This window comes from Agelaius tricolor, unplaced genomic scaffold (genome assembly GCF_023055355.1).
Source record: "Agelaius tricolor isolate 1412-34295 unplaced genomic scaffold, bAgeTri1.0.p SCAF_4, whole genome shotgun sequence".
NCBI lineage: Eukaryota > Metazoa > Chordata > Aves > Passeriformes > Icteridae > Agelaius > Agelaius tricolor.
Genome location: NW_027269264.1, coordinates 50,178,450 through 50,203,027, shown reverse-complemented (window position 1 = coordinate 50,203,027; position 24,578 = coordinate 50,178,450). Strand labels below are relative to the sequence as shown.

General features: G+C 43.0%; 1 protein-coding gene across 3 annotated transcripts in view; it reads right to left on the bottom strand.

Annotated features, from left to right (window-relative positions):
• FAM219A (family with sequence similarity 219 member A) overlaps positions 1-24,578 on the bottom strand; it is a 92,996-nt gene that overhangs the window by 21,597 nt on the left and 46,821 nt on the right. For all 3 annotated transcript variants that reach the window (XM_071425704.1, XM_071425705.1, XM_071425703.1), the window contains exon 2: positions 17,426-17,525. In XM_071425704.1, the coding sequence (XP_071281805.1) occupies positions 17,426-17,525 (100 nt within the window). The remainder of the gene's footprint in view (positions 1-17,425; positions 17,526-24,578) is intronic.

Genomic DNA, 24,578 nt, shown 5'->3' with positions numbered 1-24,578 from the left:
AGTCTGACATCAGTAGGCTTGAACTGCATAGATACTTAGTCAAATGTCCACCCTTTCATGCCAAAGATTGGTCTATGGGAGAGCACATGTGTTATACTGCCTACATAAACCACAGATTTAAAATAATAATTTAAAAAAATAATTAAAATATTTTATATGTTGTCACTGTGAAAGCTTTCACTGACTGGCAGATAGCCCTGCTTGGAATGACTTCTTGAATTCCATCAGTAGGCAAAACAAATAAAGCCCTAAGTGACAATGCCACAGGTAGCACAGGAGCTTAGAAGGGACTCACAGCCTGCTGATTCCAGCATTGTGCTTGGAAAGGACTCTTGGTCCTTTCTTTTACCAGGACTGAACTGCAGCTGACAGTACAAGCCATGTTTCTGGCTTTATTTAGCAGCAAAAATGTTGTGTATTTGATCCATTCTGCTTTATTGTCTGCGGCATTTGGTTTCCATGAACCTATGTACTTCAAACAAAATTCTGTATTTTCTGTCTAGTAAGATGAAAGTAGATGGAGACAGGTAGCTAGGCTGGTTAACATGACTGTTTTCTTCCCTGGAAAAGGTAAAGAAAGAGAGTCAATAGTGAGCAGAGTATTGGCAGGGCATGTCACCCTCCAATTACTCTGCTCCCCAGAAGGGACTTTCAGGCATTGTTTCACTGGAAGAATTGTCTGTTTACTATGAAACTCTACAGGATAACAGGATATGCACAGCTCAGGGTGCCTCTTCCTGCTATTCAATTAGTGAACTGCAGTCCTGGGTACTTGGCTCAGCTGGAGCTGTCCCACACAGCAGCCTGCTCCCCTAACAGGATTACTGACCTGATCCCTCCTCCGAGGGACGGCCACAGTCTGGAAATTTGACACACGGCCTCAGAGCTCAATTAGTTATTTAATAAGTTTATGATTAACCAATCTGCTGATTAAGCTTTCATTAATTAGGTTGGTGGGAATTCTGTTTCAGAGGGATGGTGGACTCTATTGTCTCGGAGCAGGGTTGGAGAGCCCTTGTGTTTTTCATGCCCTGACATATCTCTTTACTGCTCCAGAAATAACTGCAAAAGCAGATGGAGACGAGTAACTAGGCTGGTTAACACGACTGTTTTCTTCCCTGGAAAAAGGTAAAGAGAGCCAATAGTTAGCAGAATATTGGCAGGGCATGTCACCTCCAATTACTCTGCTGCCCAGAAGGGGACTTGGGTGGCACCTGGGCCTGCTGCCAGATCACTGGGGCATGGTGACCCTTGGGGACAGCTCAGTATTGTGGCCTGGTTGTTACACCTGGAGCGGTTCAAAGGCTCCTGCTCCTCTCTTCTCCTCTCTTCTGAAGTCTTGCAGATGTAAGGAGGCAGGTAGGGTTTATCTAGGGCAGCTGGAGACCTTACAAGTACAGTTTCAAAGGGCCTGGTCTGTCATTTTGGTATTTTGATTGGGGTGGGTGGTTCACTTCAGAGAGGAGTCGGAACCCTTTCCTCTTTCTCTTTCTTTAGAGAGAGTTTAGAGAAAGCTCATGGCTTCATCTCTGGCTTTGTTCTGTGGTCTATGCTGTGATGGATGGGGCTCAGTAGATGCTGCAACCTGCTCCCTGTAGGGTGCCTTGGCTGAGAGGGCAGGGTGCTGCCACCTTCCTTCTCCAGGCTGGCTCCTGCTTTGGTAGAGAAAACAGGACTGGGCTCAGGGATTATCCCAAACTATCATAAATTATTACATCTTTTCCCATCCGCAAGGGATGCTTTGTCTTCTTTCTTAGGCAGAGCTGGTATCTGTTGGTGTTAGCAGAGGATGGCAAAGGGGATGGCAATCAACTGTTTCATGTTCCTTAATGTCCTCATGTTACAGGTGCAAGGCTGAGGGTTTGGCAGCTGCTTTCTCCTTACACCACTCAAAAGGACTGGTGACAAAACACAGCCATGCTTCTAAGTGGCAGAGGGAAACAGGACTGGCCAGAGAAAACTCATGTCCCTGCTGAAATCCCTGAGAAAGAGTCTTGAAAGACAAGATGAAAGACAAAATTCTGGCTGTAGCAGCTTTAAGAGCTGCAGGAGAGGAAGCAGAGCAGGGGTGGGGGATGACAGATGCCACCCCTACTGCGGAGCCCTGCAGCTGGAAATCAGACATGTGCACTGCTGAGCTGCAGCCTCAGTCAAAGTGGCTTGGAGAGCTCAAAGGGGCTCAGGGAAAGCCTGACTCATGCTGAAGAAAGCAATAATGTGCTGGGAAAGATGATGACAATTTTTAACACAGATCTGCAACATGACAAGTTTATGTCATGGTTTAGTATTTTAATGCTGATGTATTTCATGCTTTTGTTGCCCTTTTTTGGTGGGACAGTAGTGCTCAGAAGAGGTTTGTTACCACAGGCTTCCAGCTGCTGGCATGTCCCTTCAGGCCTGAGGTTATGGCACTGCTACCCCAGCCCTGCTCACCACAGGCAGCCTCAAAGCAGAAAGGATGGGTGCTAAAGCACTGCTGGCTTGAGCAAGGTTTAACATTGCTTTTGGGGGCCTGTAAGTGGGAATTTAGGCAAAGGGGAGGCAGGTGTTAGCAAGACTGAATGTGAGCCCCCTTCTGTCATGCCACACACTACTGATCTTGCAAAGACTCATGCCTTTTGATTGGCAAATGGGCCCACCTCCTTCAAACAGCTGGCAGGGGAGGTTCCTGATTCTGCCTCCCAGCTGCCTGCTCTCAACACTGTGGCACTAAATGAGACTGCTGGCAATGCTGCAGCTGCCACGTCCCTGCTATCTGACCCTCTCTCCTAAATGAACCACTGAGGCAGAAATTCTGGACATTTTTACCTGCCTCTTGAAAGGCCAGCTGTATGCACTGAAGGAAGGAAAAAAATCCCAGCTTGGATTTGCTTATCAAAAGACCATTAGCTAAGGACTTTCTAAAGCATTTCTAAAAGAAAAGGAAGGAGACATGCAAAAGCAATACAAGAATTATCATAATTTTTGTACTCCTTGCATGCCTGGGTCAGGTATATGTTGGGCCACAGTGAGCACATGTTCAGCTTCACTTGGCACACAAACATAAGGTTTATTGTTGTACAGCTATCTATTTGGCTGCCTGACTGGAGCTGCGGTAAGATGAAAGGAACAACAGAGTTGTGAGAGTAGAAGAAAAGAGTAGAGAAACAGCCTGAGGGTGTCAGCAAACAAGGCTTTATTGCAGTAGAGCTAAGGGACTAAGGAGTGTGCATAGAAGACACAGTTGCTTGCCTGAGGAAATTAAGACAAAAGAGATACTGTGCATAAGGACTACAGGCGCACCTAGAATGGTGGGTATTTCAGTGATGCAGAGTTCCTTTTAATTACAATTTCAGTTTGAATTATCTTTCAATAATTAAGATATACAACAGGCTTTAAACTTTTGTATATACAGAGACCTAAGCACAGTGAAAGTGGATTTAATTTAATGATGAAAAAGGGAAGTAAAGAGGGTCAAGATATAAGAAGGACTTTTTAAGGGTCAGGGACCTTATTAGGGGCTTTATAAGAAATTACTTGCCTTCTCTTCAGTCAGATTGTGCCACTGGGTGGACAGACAGATGAAGAAGAGATGATGGTGGGAAGATGCTGGCTGGTTGTTGATGGAGCAGGCAGAATGTGCAAGGAACAAAATCCTGCAGACTCCAATGTAAAGCAAAAGACATGACAGCAGGGAGGTATAACCTCAAGGCCTCCTGAGATTTTAGAGACTCTTTGCAAAGATACAAGCTTGCTCTGTGTTTCTTTTTGCTATGCATTCTCATAAAAGAATCTAATTTTCCATTCATAATCTGATTTGAATCAAGAACACAGGTTTCCATTGCCAATCAACTGTATGCAGGTTAACACCATCAACTGTTGTATTTTTTTGCCTCATTATTTCTCTCCACACAAGCATCAGGAACTTTTAGGTCATACTGTATCTCAAATTACCCTGGGGACAGAAAACAAAGGTGTCAGGTTTATCTGTCCTTAAGACAACTTCACTTGTGAAGTGACATCAGAAACTCTGAATTGGAATGTCTGCAGGAGAGGTGTCTGCAGAAAGTGGGACTGAGACACTGAGTCCCCTGAGGGAAGAAGTTCAAGTGCAGGGAGGATGGAGGAGCTGTGGTCTCTACACACAGACACATGCATGTTCAGTGACTCAAGTTTGGAACCTCTTTCTCTCACACTGTGCTGGAAGGAGCCTGGTTTATGCCAAGACCCAGACAGAAACAGCGTTAACACTCAGCTTTCCGGACAGCCTCTCCACCCCACTGATGCTGGCACAGTCAGTGCTGAAAAAGGAAAAGCTGTGAGCAGAGAGAAAGCAGGGCAGAAAATATTCTCTGCTTTCTTTGAGGCTTCTAACAGCTGCATTTGTTAGGTGAATGGAGGGGTAATACCAGGCTTCAGGGAATAAAAAACCTTTAACTCCTCTTCAGTAGAGGTATGAAGGAAGCCCAGGGACTGACAGCCTTATCCTTCCCAGGGAAGGCACTTAAGCCAAAATCTGAGGGCACTGGGATCTGAGGAACTGGCTTAAACAGAGCTTCTCCTTGGGCAGTACGTGCACTGGGAGAAGGAGAGTAAGGATCATAATTTTCTGATCACTCAATAAACAATCCAGCAAAGCCATCTGATTGAGGAGACACGTCCTGACTTGGAACTCATAGGGATAAAAATGAGAACAAACAGAAAAGGAACTCAAAGTAGCAATTTTCTATCTCCTGCATCTGTTCCCTGGGCGCCTGAAGTCATATTGACTCAGCCTGATGACAGAAACAAGGTTTCTTCCTGCCAGGTCTCCAGGGTCCACTAAAATATAAAGGAAAGCAAGCTGCATCTCCTCCCCTGACCACACTATGACAAAGCTGTCAGAACAGCTCTGACAGCATCACGCCTGCAGCAATGTCTGGTGAAAAAGCCACAGAGAGCCATTGCTCTTCTACAGTCCTCTGGAGAGAACTGTACTGGAAACCGGAGCCAGAAAGTATTTTCTTCAGTGAATTTAATTTATTTCATGCTTAAAAGCAGTGAATTGGAATAAACAAGACCTCCAACAAAGTGTCCCTGCTTTGTCTGTTCTGGAGAGGGTGCTTTGTAGTGGCAAATTCCAGTAACATGGAGAGGTAAATTTGGGGGTTAAATCTAACACACTTTGCTCACTGGAAAGGCCTCAGTGGTAAGGAAAGTGACTGTGGTTTTTGTACTTAACTTGCAGTGTTAAGTGCACTCTGCTAACTTTGGCTGACCTTGAGAAAAATAGTACTTAGGATTTACTGCTGACTTCATAACCTGATCATATGGAACAAACCTCATGAAGATCAACCAACATCTAACAACAGTGCAAGGATCTGGGGATGTGAGGGAAAAGTCAAAGAAAATAGCACACGTCAGTGGTAGATAGTGCCCAGGGGGCACTTTCTGGAAGTCTCTGGGGACCACTTGAAAACAATTGGGTAACTTCAACACTGCTGGACTGGCAGAGGGACCTGTATGTAGCAGACCCCAGAGGCTTTGAAGGACTGTCCTGAATAATCTTATTTTTTTAAGTAATATTAGTTTACAAATCATGTACTCCTGAGTTTTAGTTTTTAGGACCTCAAATATTCTCTGTTTAATTTTTCACAATTCTGTGATCCTGCCTCTGAATTATAGTGCTGGTCTGTGAGGTCTGGCAAGTTGTTCTTTTGTAGCATCCTGCCTTTGAAAAGTTTTAGTATTGTTCTGTAACCTTGGTAATGTTTTGTTTGAACAATCAACTTTGTTCTGAACTCTTGGACCATGAGGGAGTATTTATTTTTTCTGGACATCAGTTTGCTGCAGACCAACATTCACTTTTTCCCAAGGCAACCTCCATACATTTAACAGTCTTGAACACCTGCCCACTGCCTCCACTCCTGCCCTAAAATCTTCTCAAGAAGATCAAAATAGTGCTTTTCACATTAAAATAGTCAACCTCGCCCTCCAGGATGGATTTTAATCTTCTTTGATTCAAATCCATTCCCTCATTCTACAGGGAAAAAAACATGGAATTCATAAAGGAAGAAATGTGGGATGGGATGACTCATTTGCTTTTGTTTTATTCTGTGTCTTCCATTATTTGTGGTATGCAGCAGGTAGGGATCTGTGTGTGACAACCAGCCTCTGGGTCATGATCTCTTTCTGCAAATCCTCTTAAAAATCCAAACTACAGATGAAAAGAATCCTTCTGCCAATCTAAGATAAAAGTGTCTTTCCCACAGGCTAGTTGAGACATGACCAACACCAAGAAGAGCTCAAATTGGTCTAAAAAATGGAGATGTTGCACAGCCACCTTGGTAGCTGCTTGACTGTCACCTCACACAAGCACATGCACAAACACTTTAATTTGGTTCTGCTTTGTACACTCTGTTAGTGCCCTGTGCTAATGCCCCAATGTTTTGCTAGGACACAGTAGGTAGAAGAAATCAGCTGCTTGCTCATATTACAAAATCATTCAGCACTAAGGAATGCAAGTTAGGAAACATATCTGTAAAAGAACCAATCTCCTTGTCTCTGCACTGGAATCAGTAAGAGATACAAGCAAAAGAGAAAATTAGTTTTAACATCTTTTTAAAATCAATCAAGAAAGTTTGGTGAATTAAAGAGAAAGAAAAAGCAGTAATTAAAACTTAAAAAGAACATTCATAATGAAGTGAAAATCAAGCAGCAGTTGTGTTTTGCTTGTTTACCAGGGGACATATCAGAGGACTGCTTTATGCCAGTTCATGCAAGTCACCTAAATCTACCTCTGCAAATCCAGCCGTGGTTATGCTAGGAATCCAAAGGTCTAACTAGACAAAATGTTTTTGGTTTTTTTGTTTGTTTGTTTGTTTTGTTTGTTCATTTTGGTAATGAATAGAAAGTATATGACATCTTAAAAAAACAACCTGGAGTCCTAACCAGAAGCAGGATCACCATTTTCTAGTCCTGCTCAAAGCAGCATCAGCTATGGGATCAGACTGGGCTGCTCAGAGCTTTATTCAGTCAGATTTTCAAAACCTTCAGGGTTGAAGATGGCACGATCTCCCCAGGATACATTTTTCATGCTTGACTGTCCTCATGGTGAAAAAGGATTTCTGTAAGGTGAGAAAAGTAACAGGCTGGGAATGAAGTACCCACTGATGCTCCAGACAATTTACTGCCAGCTCAGGCATGATGCTATCATTCCTCAATAGCACAGAGGATGTTTCACATGGAGCTTTTCCTCAGAACTCTGAAGTCCTGGTCATGTCCCATTGGATGGTCATAACCAGGTAAATGCAGACAACTGGCACGGTGCTTTGCTCTCTTTAGCCCTGCCCTTTTCCTGTTCTCTATCTGCCCTGCTTTGAAGCAGAGATTACAGCCTAGTTCTAGGTCAGATGAATGTGCTGTAGAGGGTTCAATTCATTTGGTCAAGACTCAGAGCAGTCACAGCCTTCTCTAATCATGACCCCAATTTCCAGGGAGATGGGAACTCCCCAGTACCCAGGACTGTTTAACTGCAGATGGAAAAAAGCACAGTGCCAACAAAGGAGCTAAGATCATCTCCTTTCGTTGATCTACCCGTTCCAATGAAGCACAGGAAACCCAAAGGACCCAAAGTCAAATTCAAGGACTGTGGTGTATTGTAGCTTTTCTGCACACAGGTAAATGTGAGTCAGCTATGTGAGCTTGGAGGAAACACGACATCTGCCTGCACAGAAATAACTATGTCAAAGTTTTGCTTTCACATTTTCCTTCAACCCCTGCCCTACAGATCAGAGGCTGCATAAAGCCACTCTTCAACCTGGGAGCTGAAGCATTCAGGCAGAAAAAGAAACTGAACTTGAGTCTTTCCTGTTCTGGCTGAAAATCAGTAGCTAAAAAAGGCATAGGTGCTTTGTGACATGAGTCTCCCAGACTTTTTACAGTCAAAACCACCTTGTGACTTAGACATGAATTTGTGAAGAATTCTGGAGTCATCAGTTATAAGTTCTTTTAGTCAACTTAAAAAAAAAAAAAAGCGCTATGATTTACTAGGGAGTCTTAAGTCCAGGATATTTTTCTTTTAAAAAATGAAAGCAAACCTGAAAATCCAAATTTTAAAGGCAGCCTCCATCACGGACTCAAACTACCCATGCTTGACAGCATCACTTTAAATATTTAGTATGCTTGCCCTGTTCAAGACACACTTTTAGCAGTGTAATTTATTATGTCAAACACGGTTTCTCGGATGAACTTATACAAAGTACAATTGTCTCACGTGTACTTTTCATCTGTTCTCTCAATTTTCTAGTTCTAGAACCAGTATTTAAAGTAATTAATAGAAAATATTTTGCTTTTTTTTGAAAAACAGCTCTTACTTTCAGGCAGGGTAAGTGATTGGGCACAGAGAGGGGCTGTTTTCTGGCACCTGTGAGACTTGGGAGCTGAGTTGCAGCCAAGGGGCTGCCAGCAGCCCACAGCTCTGAAACACCTGGTGTGATTAAACCTTCTTCTCACAGCCAGCTCACAGTTTACTCATGGCAGAAAGCAGTTTAAAACTCATGAGCTTCAGACTAGTGAGCTAGACAGAACTGCATCATTCCTCCAGAACACATTAGCAACTGCTGACTTGATTGTACCGATTTCGCACTGTGATCAAAAAAAGAGGGTATGTGGGTTCTGTGGAAAAAGCAGGGATTGCCTTCCATTTAGTGCAGAATGCAGAAAAGAAATCAACGTTATATCAAAAAACGAGATGGTTTTGGGTTTACAGTAGAGTTGTCTTAAAGCCCTGTAAAGGATTTATTTTATTGTGCTATAAACAGTGTTACTTTATGAGACAAAGGGTTGGAACACTCACAAAGACTTAGGCTGAATCAATTCAAGTTCCTGTCATGGTAAGCAGCAAGAGGGATAAAAAAGGCAGAGAGCTAAGGAAAATAAAATTTGGTCAGAGTTCATAGATGAAAGGGACATGAAGAGGAAGGCAGGCAGGAGTCACTGAGAAAAATGGCTCAGCTGTGCAGTCTCTAAAAGTGAGATGTATGATTTCACTGATGCAGAAAGTGGGAGGAAGCCTGGGAGAGGAACAGTTTGCAAAGTAGTGTGGAGACAACAGGAGTCTACTACTAGTAGGAGGTAGACACAAACAGATCACAATTATTACACAGGTTGGAGATGATTATTTGACAAAGACTTGGATCCATCTGCCAAGAATGTATGTATTACCCCTCCTTTCCACTTGTAACTGGACCTGGAAAAAGCATTTTGTCTATGGGGCATGTTTTCCTAAAAGTCAGTTTAGAAAGAGGGTTTGGACAACGCTCAAACATTTTAAAATTTGATCAACAATTCCTGCTTTTCCTTCTGGAAGATGTTTCAAAAAGGATACCACAGCTATTTTGCACAGTACCAGGTTGCAAAGTCTCATTTCCATGAGTGATGCAGAAAAGCATACCCTCAGCACAAGCTACTCAGCCATGATGCAGGCACCACTTAAAGCTTTTTGAATGATAGTTGTGTTTAACAACTAGAGAAATGGGATCAGACTGTCCAATTACTGCTGTGACTTTTTTCTTAAATAAAATTTTATCATAGTAAATATATGGCATCTGTAAAAATAGGTTTATTTTTCTTCAGTGGTCCTGCTTTATAGAGCATGACTGCCAAGCGGAACAAGGAAAGAGCTGTGCGAAAAGACTGAGGTCTGAAAGAAACAGACAGATGCCAAATGACTTTCTACACATGGCAGAGCAGGAAGGCTGTGGTCATTCCTGGAGAGGTCACTGCCCTATTCCTGTCAGGAGTGAAGTGATTGTCAGGACTCTGAAGGTTCAGAGGCCTTTCTGCACAATTAGTCCTGCTATCCTCACTACAGCTTAATTATCACTCCTAAAGATTCTCCATAAAGCAGTGGTGTTGGTTGGTGTAAGAGGCTGAGACACTGACAACAGCTGAAGCTGTTGAGTTGCTTCTACCAATCTAACCTAGAAAACATGTGTCTAGCACAGGCCCCTACTGCTCCATGTCTTCAACCAGCTCTCCTTCCATGAAGAAATACAGAGTGGTTTCTTCTGTGCTGCCTCCTGCCTTTGGGAATTACTCCTCCCTAGACCTCTAGACCAAAACTGATGGACATAATGAAATGTGGCTGTTGCTGACTGCCCAACAACTGTCCTTCGTTGCTGCTGCAACAAACATTTCTTGTGGCACATCTCCCTGCCTGCCACGTTAGAGCTGGGCCTTTCAGGTGGTGCTTTTGCTGCACCACGGCTGGGTCTGGAAAAATGGGGCTCTGCTGTGCACTGCTGGATGTAACACTGTCTGCTCTGCCTGGAACAAAGCCTGGGGTCAGAAGAAGGGTTCCTTGGGTGTACCTCTGCTCATGCTCAGGTGAGGTCTGCATCCAGGACCACCAGGGTACCCTCACCTAACAAGGATTCTACTACTGACAGGACACATGATATGGATGACATCCTTGTCTTTTCTGCTCTCCTGCTGTGGCACACCAAGGTTTCTGTGTTTTTATGAATTCTGAGTCTCCAAAGAATCCTTTAATATCTCAGAGAAGCAACATGAAGTTTTCAGGTTGCTATGAACATATCCTTTGTCCATAAGGATAGCAGCTAAAAACCAAGAATTGCAGTGAACTTACTGTACCAGGACATGCTCCTCTCCTTTGAGAAGTGTATGTTATCTCTGTTTCGTAGAGCTGGATCTGCTGATGGAGCATTTTAGTCCCCACATTCAATAAGCAGACAGTAACCTTTCCCTGTTAAGAGCTGAGAGTGCAGCACAGAGAAGACAAAATGGGAGCCCACATCACATGAAAATCAGAACAAATTCAATTAACCATCAAGCACAGTTTAAGGCTCATCATTAATCAATCAAACACATTAAATAAATGCATCACCCGGCACTGTCTGTAGATGCTGTGGTCTCTTCTGGAGCCAATTTACATTAATTACACTGGGCTATACTTGCTTCTCTCAACTGCTAGGCAGGAACTCATCTACTTTTGGAGACATCAGAAGGAACTACAGAAATAGTAAGACCTGTGTAATTCAGAACTGGGGAAATGTTACACTGTGGTGGAACAGGTGGAACCTACATTTAAGGACACAGGACTTTGAGGAGCCAGAATATAGTATTACTGCCCTTTTCTGAGTTGATTTTTTTGAAGATACCAACATCTGAGCAGGCAGCCTTATCATCTCAACTGCTGTTCATCTTTTTAATGTCAGGAACAAGCTGTAAATCACCTCTGGGGACCTCTTTCTTTTAAACCAGTTCTCTACATGCTTCACAGGAAACAGTGATGAGAGTAACATGTACTTGTGTAATGAGACCTCTGAACAGACCACTGTGTGGTGCTGCCTGCTGGGGTTAGGCTTTGCTAGACCAGGTACTTTTTACTGTCATCACTACTTACTTCTTTAACTGATTTTTTTTCTCATGTCCATCAGAGAATCTCAATAATTTGCTCAGTTTGGTTTTCTTCACAACCTTCTGAGCTGCTTCTCATATTGAGGTGATTTGACTGTGGTGGGTCAGACATAGAAGAGAACCTGTAATTTGCAGTTCTGGGTTTCCCCTTCAGGCATAAAACCCCCATTCAGACTTTGGATGTTTTGGCCCATTCTCAATACAAAATAAAATAATATCTTCAGGATTAGCTCTCCTTCCTATACGATCAGACTGCAAGTAGCATAAAAATATGGACTGGCTAAAGAATAGCCAGGTAACACCCCAAAATTATCCACTTACATTACAGCTTCCTTCTTCATGACTTTCTACCTGAAGGAATATTAGCCAAGCGTGGTCTGTGCAACACAAGATGTGAGTGGGTGTGAGTCTCTTGGCTCGTGATGTGTGTTGGTACCCAGGAATGTGTCATGGGAGAGGTGCACATACTGTGGAGGGCTAGGCAAGGCCAGCCAAGCCCTGGTGCAGTGGCATAACAAATCAAGCAAAATTACAGTGATACAAAAAGCCAGGTCATTTGGTGAATCTCATGCCACATCATTCCCATATGCATATGCTCGTGCTATGCTCCTGGGGTTTGCTGTCTGGAACCTCTCTTCCCTCTGTCTCACTCTCTCACACATTCCCTCCTGCCTGGATGTCTCAGCTGAAATCCAGTGATTGCTTTGTTACAGTTTGTCAGAATGGCTTTACTCCTTACCCAAGCTCGTCTCAGGCACCTCTTCCTTTCTGCCCCTCTACTTCTTTTCTAACTAATCTGCAATAATATGCCTGTCAGAACGGGTTTTCTGCCCTCATCTTTGCAGCTCTGTCGGTAGACAGCCCTACTAGCCTTAATGTGATGCAGCTGCTCACTCTCTCATCCTTTCCAGAAAGAGCCTGGAAATATCCTACAGGAAGGATGCTACCATAAATCTGTGTATTTCTCTTATAAATGGAAAGAGTAATAAGAGATGAAAAAATGTTTATTTAAATTCCTCCCAAGCTCCATGAGACTTCTGAGTAGTGGGCTGCACTACTGTCCTCATGGAGAAAATCAATAGCAGTGCTGCATTGCTCCTGCTCTCTGGCTTCCACCTCGCCCTTCCCCCTGCACACTGCACAGACTGTGTTCAAGGAAATGGGTGCTCCCAGGGGAGCAAAATGGCTTTTTGCACTTAAGGTAATGATGTCACTTGAGGTCGCCATGCAAACAGTTATGGATATGAAAATCTGCAGTTCTGTCAACAGAGCTGGAACCTAGGGACCTAGCTTTACAGTTGGAGCCTTTTTATAAAATGTTTCCCTAATTTACCTACAGAGCATCTTCCCAGAAACAACAGCTGCTGTACCTAATTAGCATTAATCACCTTGTTACAGAAGAGCAACAGGGAATAGTACAGTACTTGAAATACTGACAAAATGATACACTAATGGCATTGATCTGTCCAGTCTACTTCAACTTCCCCTTTATTATTCTATTTTCTGTATGAAAAGCTTCAGAAGTCACAAGTTTTGGAGCAGACTGGGAAGTGATGATGCAGAAAAGGAGCCACAGATGGAGGCAGATACAGAGCCTTTTAGCCTACATAAGATGCTCACTGCTGGCTCTGTCTGTGACTGCACTTCCCAGCTCTGCATCTTGACCTGAGGCAAAAGTAGTCCTAGAAGGGGATCTCTGAGCACTGCATCCTTTTGGGCAGCACTAGGAGAGGTTGCTCTGCTGTGTGCATTGTGGCTCTTCGATGGAGAGTTTTAAGACAAGCTCTGAACACACACCCCACCCCAGGGGAAGGGGTAAAACACCTACACCAATTGAAAGATTAATCTCAGAAGCCACATGGGGCAGTCTGTTGTTTACTAGGATCAGAGACCTTCTGTAAAATTTCAGCCGGAAATGCACCAATTTTGTTAAGTTGAACCCTGAGGGCTTTGTAGTTCTGACTGATACTCCTGGTACTATTCCTCTCTGACCACAGAGCAATTCAATATCTGTCATGAATACACTGCAGCAGGCTGGAAGGCAGGAGCTAACAATACAGACATGCCATCAGCCTCTGTCCCCTGATAGATTATATCCTCTGTTCACTTAAATCTCCACCAAGATGGGGCTCAGTCACGAATTAGTTTTGTCCAAGTCAGACACACCAGGGAACACCATTTTCTATGTCCTTGTGACAGTGTTTCTGCTGCTTTTTAACCCTATCAGCTCTGCTTGGTCTAAGTGAACAGCATTCCAGTAACATCCTTGAGGTGTGACTCAGTTTCTTTAGCATAGACATTCAATTTTCACAAACTTTTATGGGCCCTTTGAGGAACCTTCCAAAAACGGTGCCTTATTCCCTATCTAATCCAAGGAGGGGAGGTGCTTACACCTAAGGCCATAGGCACCTTGGAGGGTTGAAGGCTGCTGTCAGTGTCTCTGCCTCTCTCCTACATGTTCATCTGCAGACAGGCATGCAGGACATTTACTGCCAGGCTCCCAGCGTGGTGGATGTGCTGGTGAAGATGCCTCTGCCACAATCCCTCATCCACCTGTTGCCTGTTTTACAGCACTCCAACCAATTTCCACACTGCCCATTCTGTTTTAACACAAACTAATGCCATGACTGCTAGGAAAGACAGACACAGACTGTCTGGGTAGGGATTTCAGACCAGAAAAGGGAAATTAAAAATGCAAAATAGAAAAGCAGATGGCATAAGCTTCATTAAAATAATATCTCATCTCCTGGGAATGCTAGGAGGATCTGTTGCCTTCCAGTGGATGTGGTGCCCTGAGATTTACACTTGGGAATTATTCTATTCCTCTCTCTCTCCTTATCATAACTCTCCTCTGCTTTCAAAAGGCTTGTGGTATGTGCTCCATCTGGATATGGCTCCTAATAAGGATGTGCTGGAGACATCTCCTAAGCACTAATGTACACCCAGCCCCCAACCCTTGCTGTCAGGAGTCTCCTTATCAATGATCTGAAAGAAAGAAAGAAGCAAGGCTGAGCATAGCAGCTCCGGATAGAAAGACAAAGTGGGAGTGCTAGAAAAGTGACAAATACATAATTAATATGGATACAGTATCAATAAAGGTTGAAAAGGATGACCTGTGTGAACTCAGAGATCTTATTTCCCCTTGCTGTGAGGTTCTTTCCTTGATGTGGCCCTAGCATCAAGCACTATTCCATTTATGAAGCAGGTGCAACCTTTAGGAAGTCACCAGAAATACAAAACATCCGTGAAGTTTTTCCTGTATCTAACTGACCCCCATCAATCAAACATGTAGCCAAACATATTTATTTAGAGGGGAAGAAACAACCAAGGAAAAGACCACTCAAGCAGCAGGTTAAATCTGCGTGCAGTATGTGCAGTTTTCATGCTCTTTCTGTCACACTTCAATCACTGCAGCGTCTGGAAGCAAAAGTTGTATTCATGCTGGGTTGGTATTTAATTGAGCTCACTTGAGCCAAGCTTCCAGCAAGCACATACGACAGATTTACACACGAATCTTTGCAAACTGAAAAATGACATTTATCAACCTTCCATCAGAACATTTGACATTTGAACAATTGATTCTGATTTAACAGTGAAAAATGCCACCATCCATATGGAAAACCTGCAATAGGATTAAGCCCCTAGTTGCTACCATCCCCAACAATGGCTTTGCCAGATAAGCTATTAAAAATTTATGTACTACCTTAACTTTTTCTAGCCTTAAAGAGCTTAAAAACAACTCTGACAAGTTCAATCCAGAAGGAACAAAAAAATCTAGTCAGAGGAATGGGGGCCAGAGCTGGGAGATGCACTGATTAAGCTTCTAAAAAATCGAAGAGGCTGGGCAGATTTTTAGAATAAGAGCAGCAGGAACTGATGTGGATTAAAGGCATGTTACACTGGCCATAGACAATACTGTTAGTCTCATTTTGCCTCAGATAACCTAGAGCTCATCTGAGTATGGCTAAGAGTAGAGAGCTGGTCCAAGTGCCACTAGGTATGTGTTCACTTCATTAAAGAGGAACACTGTTTTCACAGACATGTGTTGGGACAGACTTCTCTCTGGAGAAAAGGCAGGAAGATGCTTGTCAGCCTTCAGGGCAATTCCTCTTCAGCAGGTAGGTTTCACCCCGTTATCTTCATAAGCATACTGTGGTCAGCACTGAGTTCACTTGGCAGAAGCACCAAGGGGAAAGGAGGTCCTGGCAACAGTGTGCCTCTACTACAAAAACTGCTCAAACACTTTCAGTACCTCCCTTTGACTCTTCTTGCCACTCAGCACTGGCTAAATGAAAAAGAATACTTCCTATGTGGGAAAGCAGAAGTTCTGGCAGAAAGAGCTAATAATTCTCCTCTATCTGATTCCTGGAAAAAAAGCTGGTAAGTTCTGCAGAAGTGTGGCTGTGACCTGTTTTCATGTACTAGTCCATTTCAATAATAGTAACCTTACAATCAACTGATGTAGTCATCCCCAGTTGATAAATGTCAGCTTACAGGACAGTGAGTTTCTCCTGTCCTGTTCTTCTCATTTCTATTATTCCAGTTTTCATGTTTTTTTCCTCTATGCTATTTCGGAGTCTTTATCATACTTATTCCTCCCAAATATGCTCCACTAAATTTTCTCTGCCGACTCCTGCTTTTTATGTAAAAGTCATTAATGAACATATACACAAAATTACTGTTGGAGAACTTCATTAGTAATGTCCTTTCTTCTGATACTTTCTCCTTCAACACTACCTGATGCGTATTGACTCCTCAAGTTTCTCATTCTAACAGCTTTATTTATAATACTGAGATTGGTTAAAGATCTACCTCAAATTACTCTTCCATTTAATTTGTATGAATTGAACTTCTTTACCTTGAATCCAAATCTATTTTCGATGATCCTAGAATGGTGTCATGACTTACCAAAGCCAAGTCTAAAAAAGCACCATTTCCTGTCAGATTAGTGAACCTCAGGAGGATATTTCATTGCGTAGAAAGTCAAAAATATTGCAGACTTACCAATAATAGCATCAATTGCTCTCTAACCTGTTCCCTGGTGTTAAATTATCCAAAACAACTACTGCAGTAGTAATTATCTGTCTAGTAACATTAAAGAACTATCTTGACAGCAAAAAAGGATCCTGGTGGCATATGGCATGCTGGCAGTAATAATCTTTTACCAAACTATGAATTGCGCTGTCATTAACACACACTGCTGCTCCCTGCCTTTTCCTGAAAAGCAGCCACCGTTTCAGAGTATTCATGACTTGCATAACCACCCTCAATCAGCAGCATCCTCTCAACGTTACTTGCTCTGATGTGAAGGACAGCCAGGGGACTCCTTCCTGCTCCTACTGGGAAATTTTCCACATTTAGCTTTCCATTTTTTTTTAGCAAAAAGCACACTGTTCCTTTGGCTTGTCTGTCATCAGGTTCTTGAAGCTGTGTGGCTAAATAGCTGCTCAGGTTTTGGAGGCAGACAGGCATGTGTGGATTGCTCTTGTAAGCATTAGCCTTGAAAGGAAGCAGGGTCTTGTAGTAACAGGACGATTCTGCTTCCAGAATTAAAAAATATTGCTCAGAAATAGGTGAGTATTTGTGTGGGAACCTTTATGGACTTAAAGGCCTGCATCTCGCAGTAAAGCAGCTCTTTTTCTGGTAGTGTCTCAACTCCCTGATCCTTTCCCTTTTGTTGCAACTATTCTGTCTTCTCTTCTTCTTACAGTCCCTCCATATTATCTTCATTCTTTATTTGGCCAAGCCTTGATCTCAGCTTAATAGAAAACCTGTAGGTTTAAAAGAACCATCCCTTGCTTTTAAGGCATTGCTTCCTTTCTTTACCACATCCATGGATACAGGGGCTTTACATGTTTGTAGGTCAGTTCCCTGAATCACAGCAGCGGAATTACAATGATAAAACTGCTCTGTGAACTGCTTGAGCCTTGATGGCCTGCTCAGCCACATGCACAGAGATCTGCATATGATCCTGTCTTTCAGGCCTTGGATTCAGCCTTTTCACTCTCCATCAGCACAGACTCACCTAATTTCACTTGAAGTGGAGATGGCTTATAGTTCATGGCTACAGTCTCCCCCTCTCTCGTATCACAATCTCTGTCCGAAATAGCTGCAGCTGCTGGATCCTGTTAAGAAAGAACAGAAACAAAACAGAAAGGTTTAGCTGATAGTTCTGCAGCTTCTTCTCTGAGTGGCTATTAGGTGACTCCACTCCCTTCACATTCAGAGCGAGCAAAGAACATGCCAGTGTTTTGAACACTTATACCCAGGGGCAAAACGCAGAACTTTGGAAGCACATTTATTATGTTAAAAGTACCTCTGGAAATGCCAAATTTCAACATCAGGCTTATATGATGGATGATACCAGGAATATAATGTAGATGGTGGGTCACTAGTTCAAATTCAGCCTGGGCTGGCAGTTGTCCCAAATAATTTTCACATGATGACTCCTTGGGGTGTTGTATGAAACATGTTTACAGTTTCAGATGAATTCCAAGTAGACCACTCAACTTCAAATTTCATGGCTGACAGGAAAGATCTGTCAGCACAGTACCTTTCACTGTCACTAAAATTTCCCCCCTGGAAAACCAATCTCCCCAAACACTTTCTGCTCCAGCCTACTGGCAGACAACATGTATTGAACTCTATGGTACAGCACATCAAAGAACTTGAGAGAGAAACAAACTACCAACTCAGACAGTTCTACTACTGATATAAATAACTGAAGTTCTTTCACAGCAAACTGCAAACCTGTTGAACACTCTCACTTAGCACCATAGTGCAAATTAAAACTAGTTTTCAAACATGTTCTTACTTCCACCTAGAAGACAGAAATCAAATTGAACATGCAGATAGATAGATGTGTATTAAATTTGGGCATATCACAGTTAGAGATGCACAGGCAAAGCAAACATTCAGCATTAGGTCCAATACCTGAACAAACCATCACTTGTGAGAAATCATACAAGGCATCATAAATTAAATACTAGAATACTATTTCAAACTATTGAATTGATATTGTCTCTCTCTCAGTTTCTGGAGTTTTTATTTGTACACAATTACATGTAAAATGCAACTCATCATTTGGCACTGACACCTGTACGCAAAGCAGAGTCACTGAGTTTCAAAGCAAGGTTACATCACTCTTCACTCTCAGTAAAAAAAACAATCACTTGTTGAGCTACTCAGTGCACATTAGCTCTTTTAATACACTGTGCTTAGGAGATAAAATGTAATTTTTGAATTAGGCTCTAGCTTGGTGGAAACTAGTTAAATAACATATGTAATGCTATAACATTTTATGAAAATCCTGCTCCTTTGCACTACCTAGTAGACTTTGACAGTACTTAAAATGGATGGTGGGTACAAGATCTCACATTCAAGGACAATGCTGAACAAAAGACAATTTCTTCTGCTTTCCTCTAATGCAGTCACTGCTGCAGTTTTCCTCTAATGTAGCAGTTTAGTGACTGGGTAAAAAGGTAAGAGCAGGTTGCAAACCAAAAAACCAGCCTCCAGGAGAACATTTAGGCATAAATCATAGACCAGTTCATGGTATCCTTGGAACATGAATCTGGTCTCAAACATGCCCAGAAGGGAATAGATCAGAATCCAAGCTGCAAGAAAGAATCTCAGGGTGTAGCCTCTCACCCTCCAGGGGAAGGGAACACCCAAGATTTGTAGATGCTTGTGGACAAAAGGAATGTTGAAAGTTAGAGGGTCCACAAAATCTTACAAATTTCTGTTAGTAAATGACACACTTGTCATGAAAATTGGTACATTAGTTCTTAGCCTCCTATTAAACACCCACCAGTGGCTTTAGGATAAAGGAGGGAGGTGAAAGGAAAGGGAGAAAGAGATGAATTAAAGAGGGGTAGAAAGAAAGAAAGGAAGAAAAAGAGAGAGAGAGAGAGATCAGCAGTCCTGACTCCATTGCTGATGCAGATGATGGGGTGTTCAGGGTGGTGGGGTGCACACACAGGGCTTTGTGGGGGTACCTTTTTATAGATAAGTTTCCCTGCACTGGAGCTAAGTTTCTCCCTTTCTGTGTAATTTAGTTACTGTGGAAATGGGCTGGAGGCTTCAGGGTATTTGGTGGTCTCCATATCCTCCTACATGTCTGCTACTTGACCTCATTCCTACACCAGTGCTGTGTTGTGTTGTGCTAATCTCCAGGAGCCAGGATAAGGATGTTTGTCCCAGAGAAGTGCTGCTCTACCTCCATGTGGCCCCTTCTCCACCCTATTCTATTCAGTGTTCTATTACTAACAATCCTTAGCTGTTACTACCAACAATCCTTGGTCGGCTTCAAAGCCATCCAGCTATCAGTGTTTGAGACATTCACATGAGCTCCCTTATCTTTGAGCTTCTACACATGGGAACATCTAGATAGCACAAAGGACACGTCTGTCTGTCAGACATGCTAGAATCTCTCCAAGAGGGATGTCCAAATGGTGCTAAGTGGCACCATTTGAGTCCAGGCTTCCTGGATGAATACCTTTTCTCTGCCAATCTGGGAAAAGGCAGGACACAGCAATTTCTAAGGAACATGACTCCAAGACCTGCATGCTTCCTAGTTGCTACTGAACACAATAAGGAAGTCCTGTGAGCCCCAGTCTGCTGGCTGCAGGAAGGCACAGGAGTAGACATATTTATTATGGGAACTGACATAGTGTGATGACACTGTCTCCTGTGCTGGTGCAGTCCAGCAGAGAGTACACTGAGTTTAAAGCCAGAAGTCCACATAGCAGAGAAGGGGTCTGGCCATTCCTAGGACTAGCCCAGGTTCACATTGTTAAAATCATGCTAAAACTCTAAATCCAAACCAGCCCTTCCCTTTTGTGGCAAACTGATGTGCCCACAGTAACATTACCTTTGTAGTCAACTTGACCATGACATGAGACATCCATTTGCATCAACAGAAGGAGGGGAGAAATGTTCTGAGGTGCCTTTGAAGATTTGAACTCTGAGCCTGGACCAGTGAACTCAGCTGGAGAAATCTCAAAAATGGGCTTTAGCCCAAACACACAGTAAAGGCTTCCTAGGCCTCCAGAGGAAACCAAGATTATTTTCAAAGAGTGATTATTCCCATTCTGTCTAAGACACTCATCTTAAAAGGACACAAATCTGTGCTTGGAGAAGTGTTTCCCTCTCCCCCCAGTCTAGAGAGAAGGCCTGGCAGCTGGTAGAGCTTCTGACACTGGAGGTGGAAATGATGCAGAACATGGTAGCAGAGTCAGCCCTAGGAATTCTTCCCAAAGGTTTGGCATGACAGTTTTCAGCCCCAGCAGCACATTACAGCTGCACAAGAGATCCACAGCTTGAGCAGAGGGATCACAAACACCATTACTGTGGCTGACCACCACTGCATGCATGGGCCAGGCCCACTCCCCCCAGAGAGTAAAACTGATTTGAGAGGAAACCCAGCTGGGCCAGGGACAGTGTCCCTAGCTCCAGTAGCTATCTATCCCTGGCCCAGGAGTGGCAAGACACTATCATATTTCCCATCAATCACTTCACAGACATTCTGCAGCAGCTCACAGGACTCCATAGTAACAATGCCCACTGTGAAAACAGCAGCATTCCCACGCCAGCTCGGCTGGAGCTGTCTCTGCACAAACACACTCTGCTTCTGTGCATACTGAATGGATGCAGTTCTCTCTCTACAGCTCAACTGTCCAGAGAAACGTTTACTTGACTGATTAGCCTTTGGCTAGTGAATGCCTAAGAGCACACTGAGATTCAACACAGGCTTTTGCTATTGGAATTCACTTGGCAATTTTTTTCTTTTTCACAAGCCTCCCTACAGCAATACACACAGCTCCGCCTTCAACATCAAAATCTCAGTTACATGGTGTGACTGGTCCCAGGACAGATGATGTTACGTCTTTTTGCTCACTGAGGACAACACAATGCTCCCAAACAAAAGGCAAGTGCTGAGAAGTGCCTGCAGGGACTGTAGATGGCTAAAGATATTTAATATATTTAAGGAATTTTTTTTTTTTTTTTTTTTGTTCCTGAGGCTTCTGTATGTCTTCATTCCTAAGGAAAATATATATTCAATCAGGGCACTGCACGAACATTCGGCTGGGGCCAGAGTTTAATCAAAGTTTTCTCCCCACATGCTCACAGCTTAATTGGGCATGCACAAACACAGCATTTGAACGGTGGGGAGTTTTCTTACTAGATTGTTTGTTTCTATAGGCTCGACACAAAGGATCTTGAAAACTGCCCTCCTGCTAAGAGCAGCCATGTCCCACAGTGTGTGTACCATGTGCCATTTCTGAACATCAGAAATTAGTTCCAGTGAACCTTTGTGGAGCAGGAGTGCTGTGAATCATCAGTATGCAGGAGCACAGAGAGAAGGTGAAAACACTTTAAACTGAAATCTGGGGTTTAAGGAAGATGGCATGCTTAGCAGGCTTTTTTATTTTTTCTCTTTTAAATAACTTTCCATTTTGCAGTACTTAAGAAAGCATCAGCTCAATAGCCTTTTACTCTTATTACCTACCCCTCCCAATAACCCACACCAACTGTGGGAGAGGGAATAGCCCCAAATGATGGAGTTGGGTGCTTGGTACAAACTCACCCTGGTAGCACCTGGGAAAACAGAGCTTTCTGTCTTCCTTCACAGTCAACACTTCCAACCCCTTGCAAGCTTAACAAGGCCCCACTTTCCACTCTGCAAATCCTCAGGGACCCCAGTGCACGTGGAAGGGAATGGGCACACACAATTTCTTTGGTCTTCAGCTGCACCTCAAAAACATATGTGTAACTTGAGAAGTCTTTATCTGCCCCTCCTTCTCAAAATCAGTCATATTTACACCTCTTATGAAAATGTTCTCCACTTTGCTGTCTGTGGGAAATTGATCACCAACGCAGCTCTGCTGATTTTTTTCAATAAAAGCAGAGGGGCAGAACTGCCCTCATCCTCTAATCTCAAGGAAACACCCGGTATAAAGGGCCTGACCATCACTTCTGTCCATAGTACACAGGCTTCTATCTGACCACCATTAGTTGTATCAGTATGAGCCAACTGATCAAGAATATCATCCAGCTAACTTTTCTCTCTGCAGTACCCATCGATGATGTCCTTGTCTTCTGTCCTACTTAAAAGATGCTGGAAGTCTCAATACCAACACATGTGTGACAGCTTACAGTGAGGGCTTGCGGCTCAGCAGACATCTGTTTTCTGGAGCTGCCCATGTGGATTGCATACTGCACACAAATGCTAACAGGAAAGGACAAGTCCAAATGTTTTGTTTCTTTCCTACATCAAACATTGAGTCTGAAAAATGGATAGATGTTCTGTGCATGGGGGACTGACTTAGTGAGCAGAAAAACAAGTGAGAAACCACACACCCTGAATACAGGTGTTACATTTGGGTCAACGAGAAGTTTCTGTAATTCCAGTGCTGTCATTCAGACTCTTGGGCTAGAACATTGTGCTGCTAATAAATATTTATACCTTCAGTCTATGCCCTGGGGAACAGAAAGTGCTGTGCTGTTGGCAGATTCCCTCTGCCTCAAGCTCTACCATGCCAGGTATTCCTGAGAAATCTGGCTATAGAATGCTTCTGGGAAGGGGACGCTAATGTGCACAGGTAGGTATGTAAAATATCACATTGTGTTGGACAGCAGACCTCTGTAGCCTCTACATATCACTACAATATAGGCATAAAGTATCTATGAACATAAAGTGCCAAAAAATCCCACCAGGAACAAAAAGATTGAAAACCAAGACGTGCAGAGTTTGGTATCTACGCAACAAACAGCATAAAGGAAAGGCTCAAATTTACAGGGGGTCAGATTTATATAGAGGATGAATCAAACACAATGTATAGACAAACAATGGTCAGTAATAATGGCATGTTTGGCAAGAGAAAGGAAAGAGTCACAGGGCAATGAGCAGCAGGAATGTAACCAGAAAGCCTCACAAAAAACTCTCATGATTTCTTCCTCAGGCCTCAGCTTAACTGATTTCTTCAGTGGGCTTCAGCTCACTTAATGTACTTCAGTTTTGGAGCCCATTTTTTCAAGGTAGATGTAATCCCCCCATCAGTCCTATGGTAAAAAACTAGAAGCTACAACCACCCCGGAACACTAGAAGAATAGGATTGCTCAGAGAAGAAAGGGGAAGACTAAGGAAGGATATTATAGCTGTCTTCAGTTAGAGAAATGGCCACGAGGGTGAAAAAGAGGATTATTTTTTTTTCACGTTTCTCATCATGAGAAAAAGAAATTATTATCTTAAATTGCAGCAGGATTGCAAGGAAGTATCATAAAAAAACTACAGAGTTAAGGCTAAGGAGATGTACATTTGCTAGATGAAGTTGTGGCATGTTGCTGCAAACCCAGGTTAGAAACTGATGTCACACAGAAATTCAACAGAGCTGATCTGGTTTTCAGGCTGACTGATCCTGATCTGGTGCAAACTGTGAAGATCCCTGGTCTTTTTAGGTCCCTTTCCCCATCTGTCTTAACAGAAGAAGAGCTTCCTTATAGACCAGACTTAGAACACCACTTAACCCTGGAAGAGACGTTCTCCAAGTTCCCCTACCCACTGCCAAGGACCATGGCTGACCTCCACCTTCTCTCTGGGAGAGCTGAAGAAAACAGTCTTTTCCCTAAGTCTCACATGTTGAAGGATCTCCAGAATCACAAGGGGTCCAGAGCAGAAGGCTCTTGGGAAGACATGATTGTCACTCTTCATCAACATGTGCACTCTGCCAGATCCAGAGCAGTAACTGTTCATCTCAGCATCCCCACCCTCCCTGTACCAAAGTCAAAATAAATGACATTTTGGCAACACAGTGACTGATGTACTGAAAAACATTCTGATAGCTACTGACTCCATTTCAACAAAGCAATAAACAACAATTGTTTATTGACTTTCTACTAGCTCTGCCAATGCACCACTTACAACATTGCTGTTTTTCTTTTCTGAGCAACTACTGAACAGATCTTATTTAACAAATTAGGCCTGCAATATCCACTACAAGATCCAGATTTTGAACCTGATTAGTTTATAATTGTAAGACAAGCTGGTGTTTGAAACCATTTTATATCAGCATCTGAGAAGCCAGCAGTATTAATATTGCTGCAAGATTAAAACCTTTAGTCTTATTAATTACACTGAACCAGCATGTCACTAAAATGACTTTTTGCTGTGTACACCT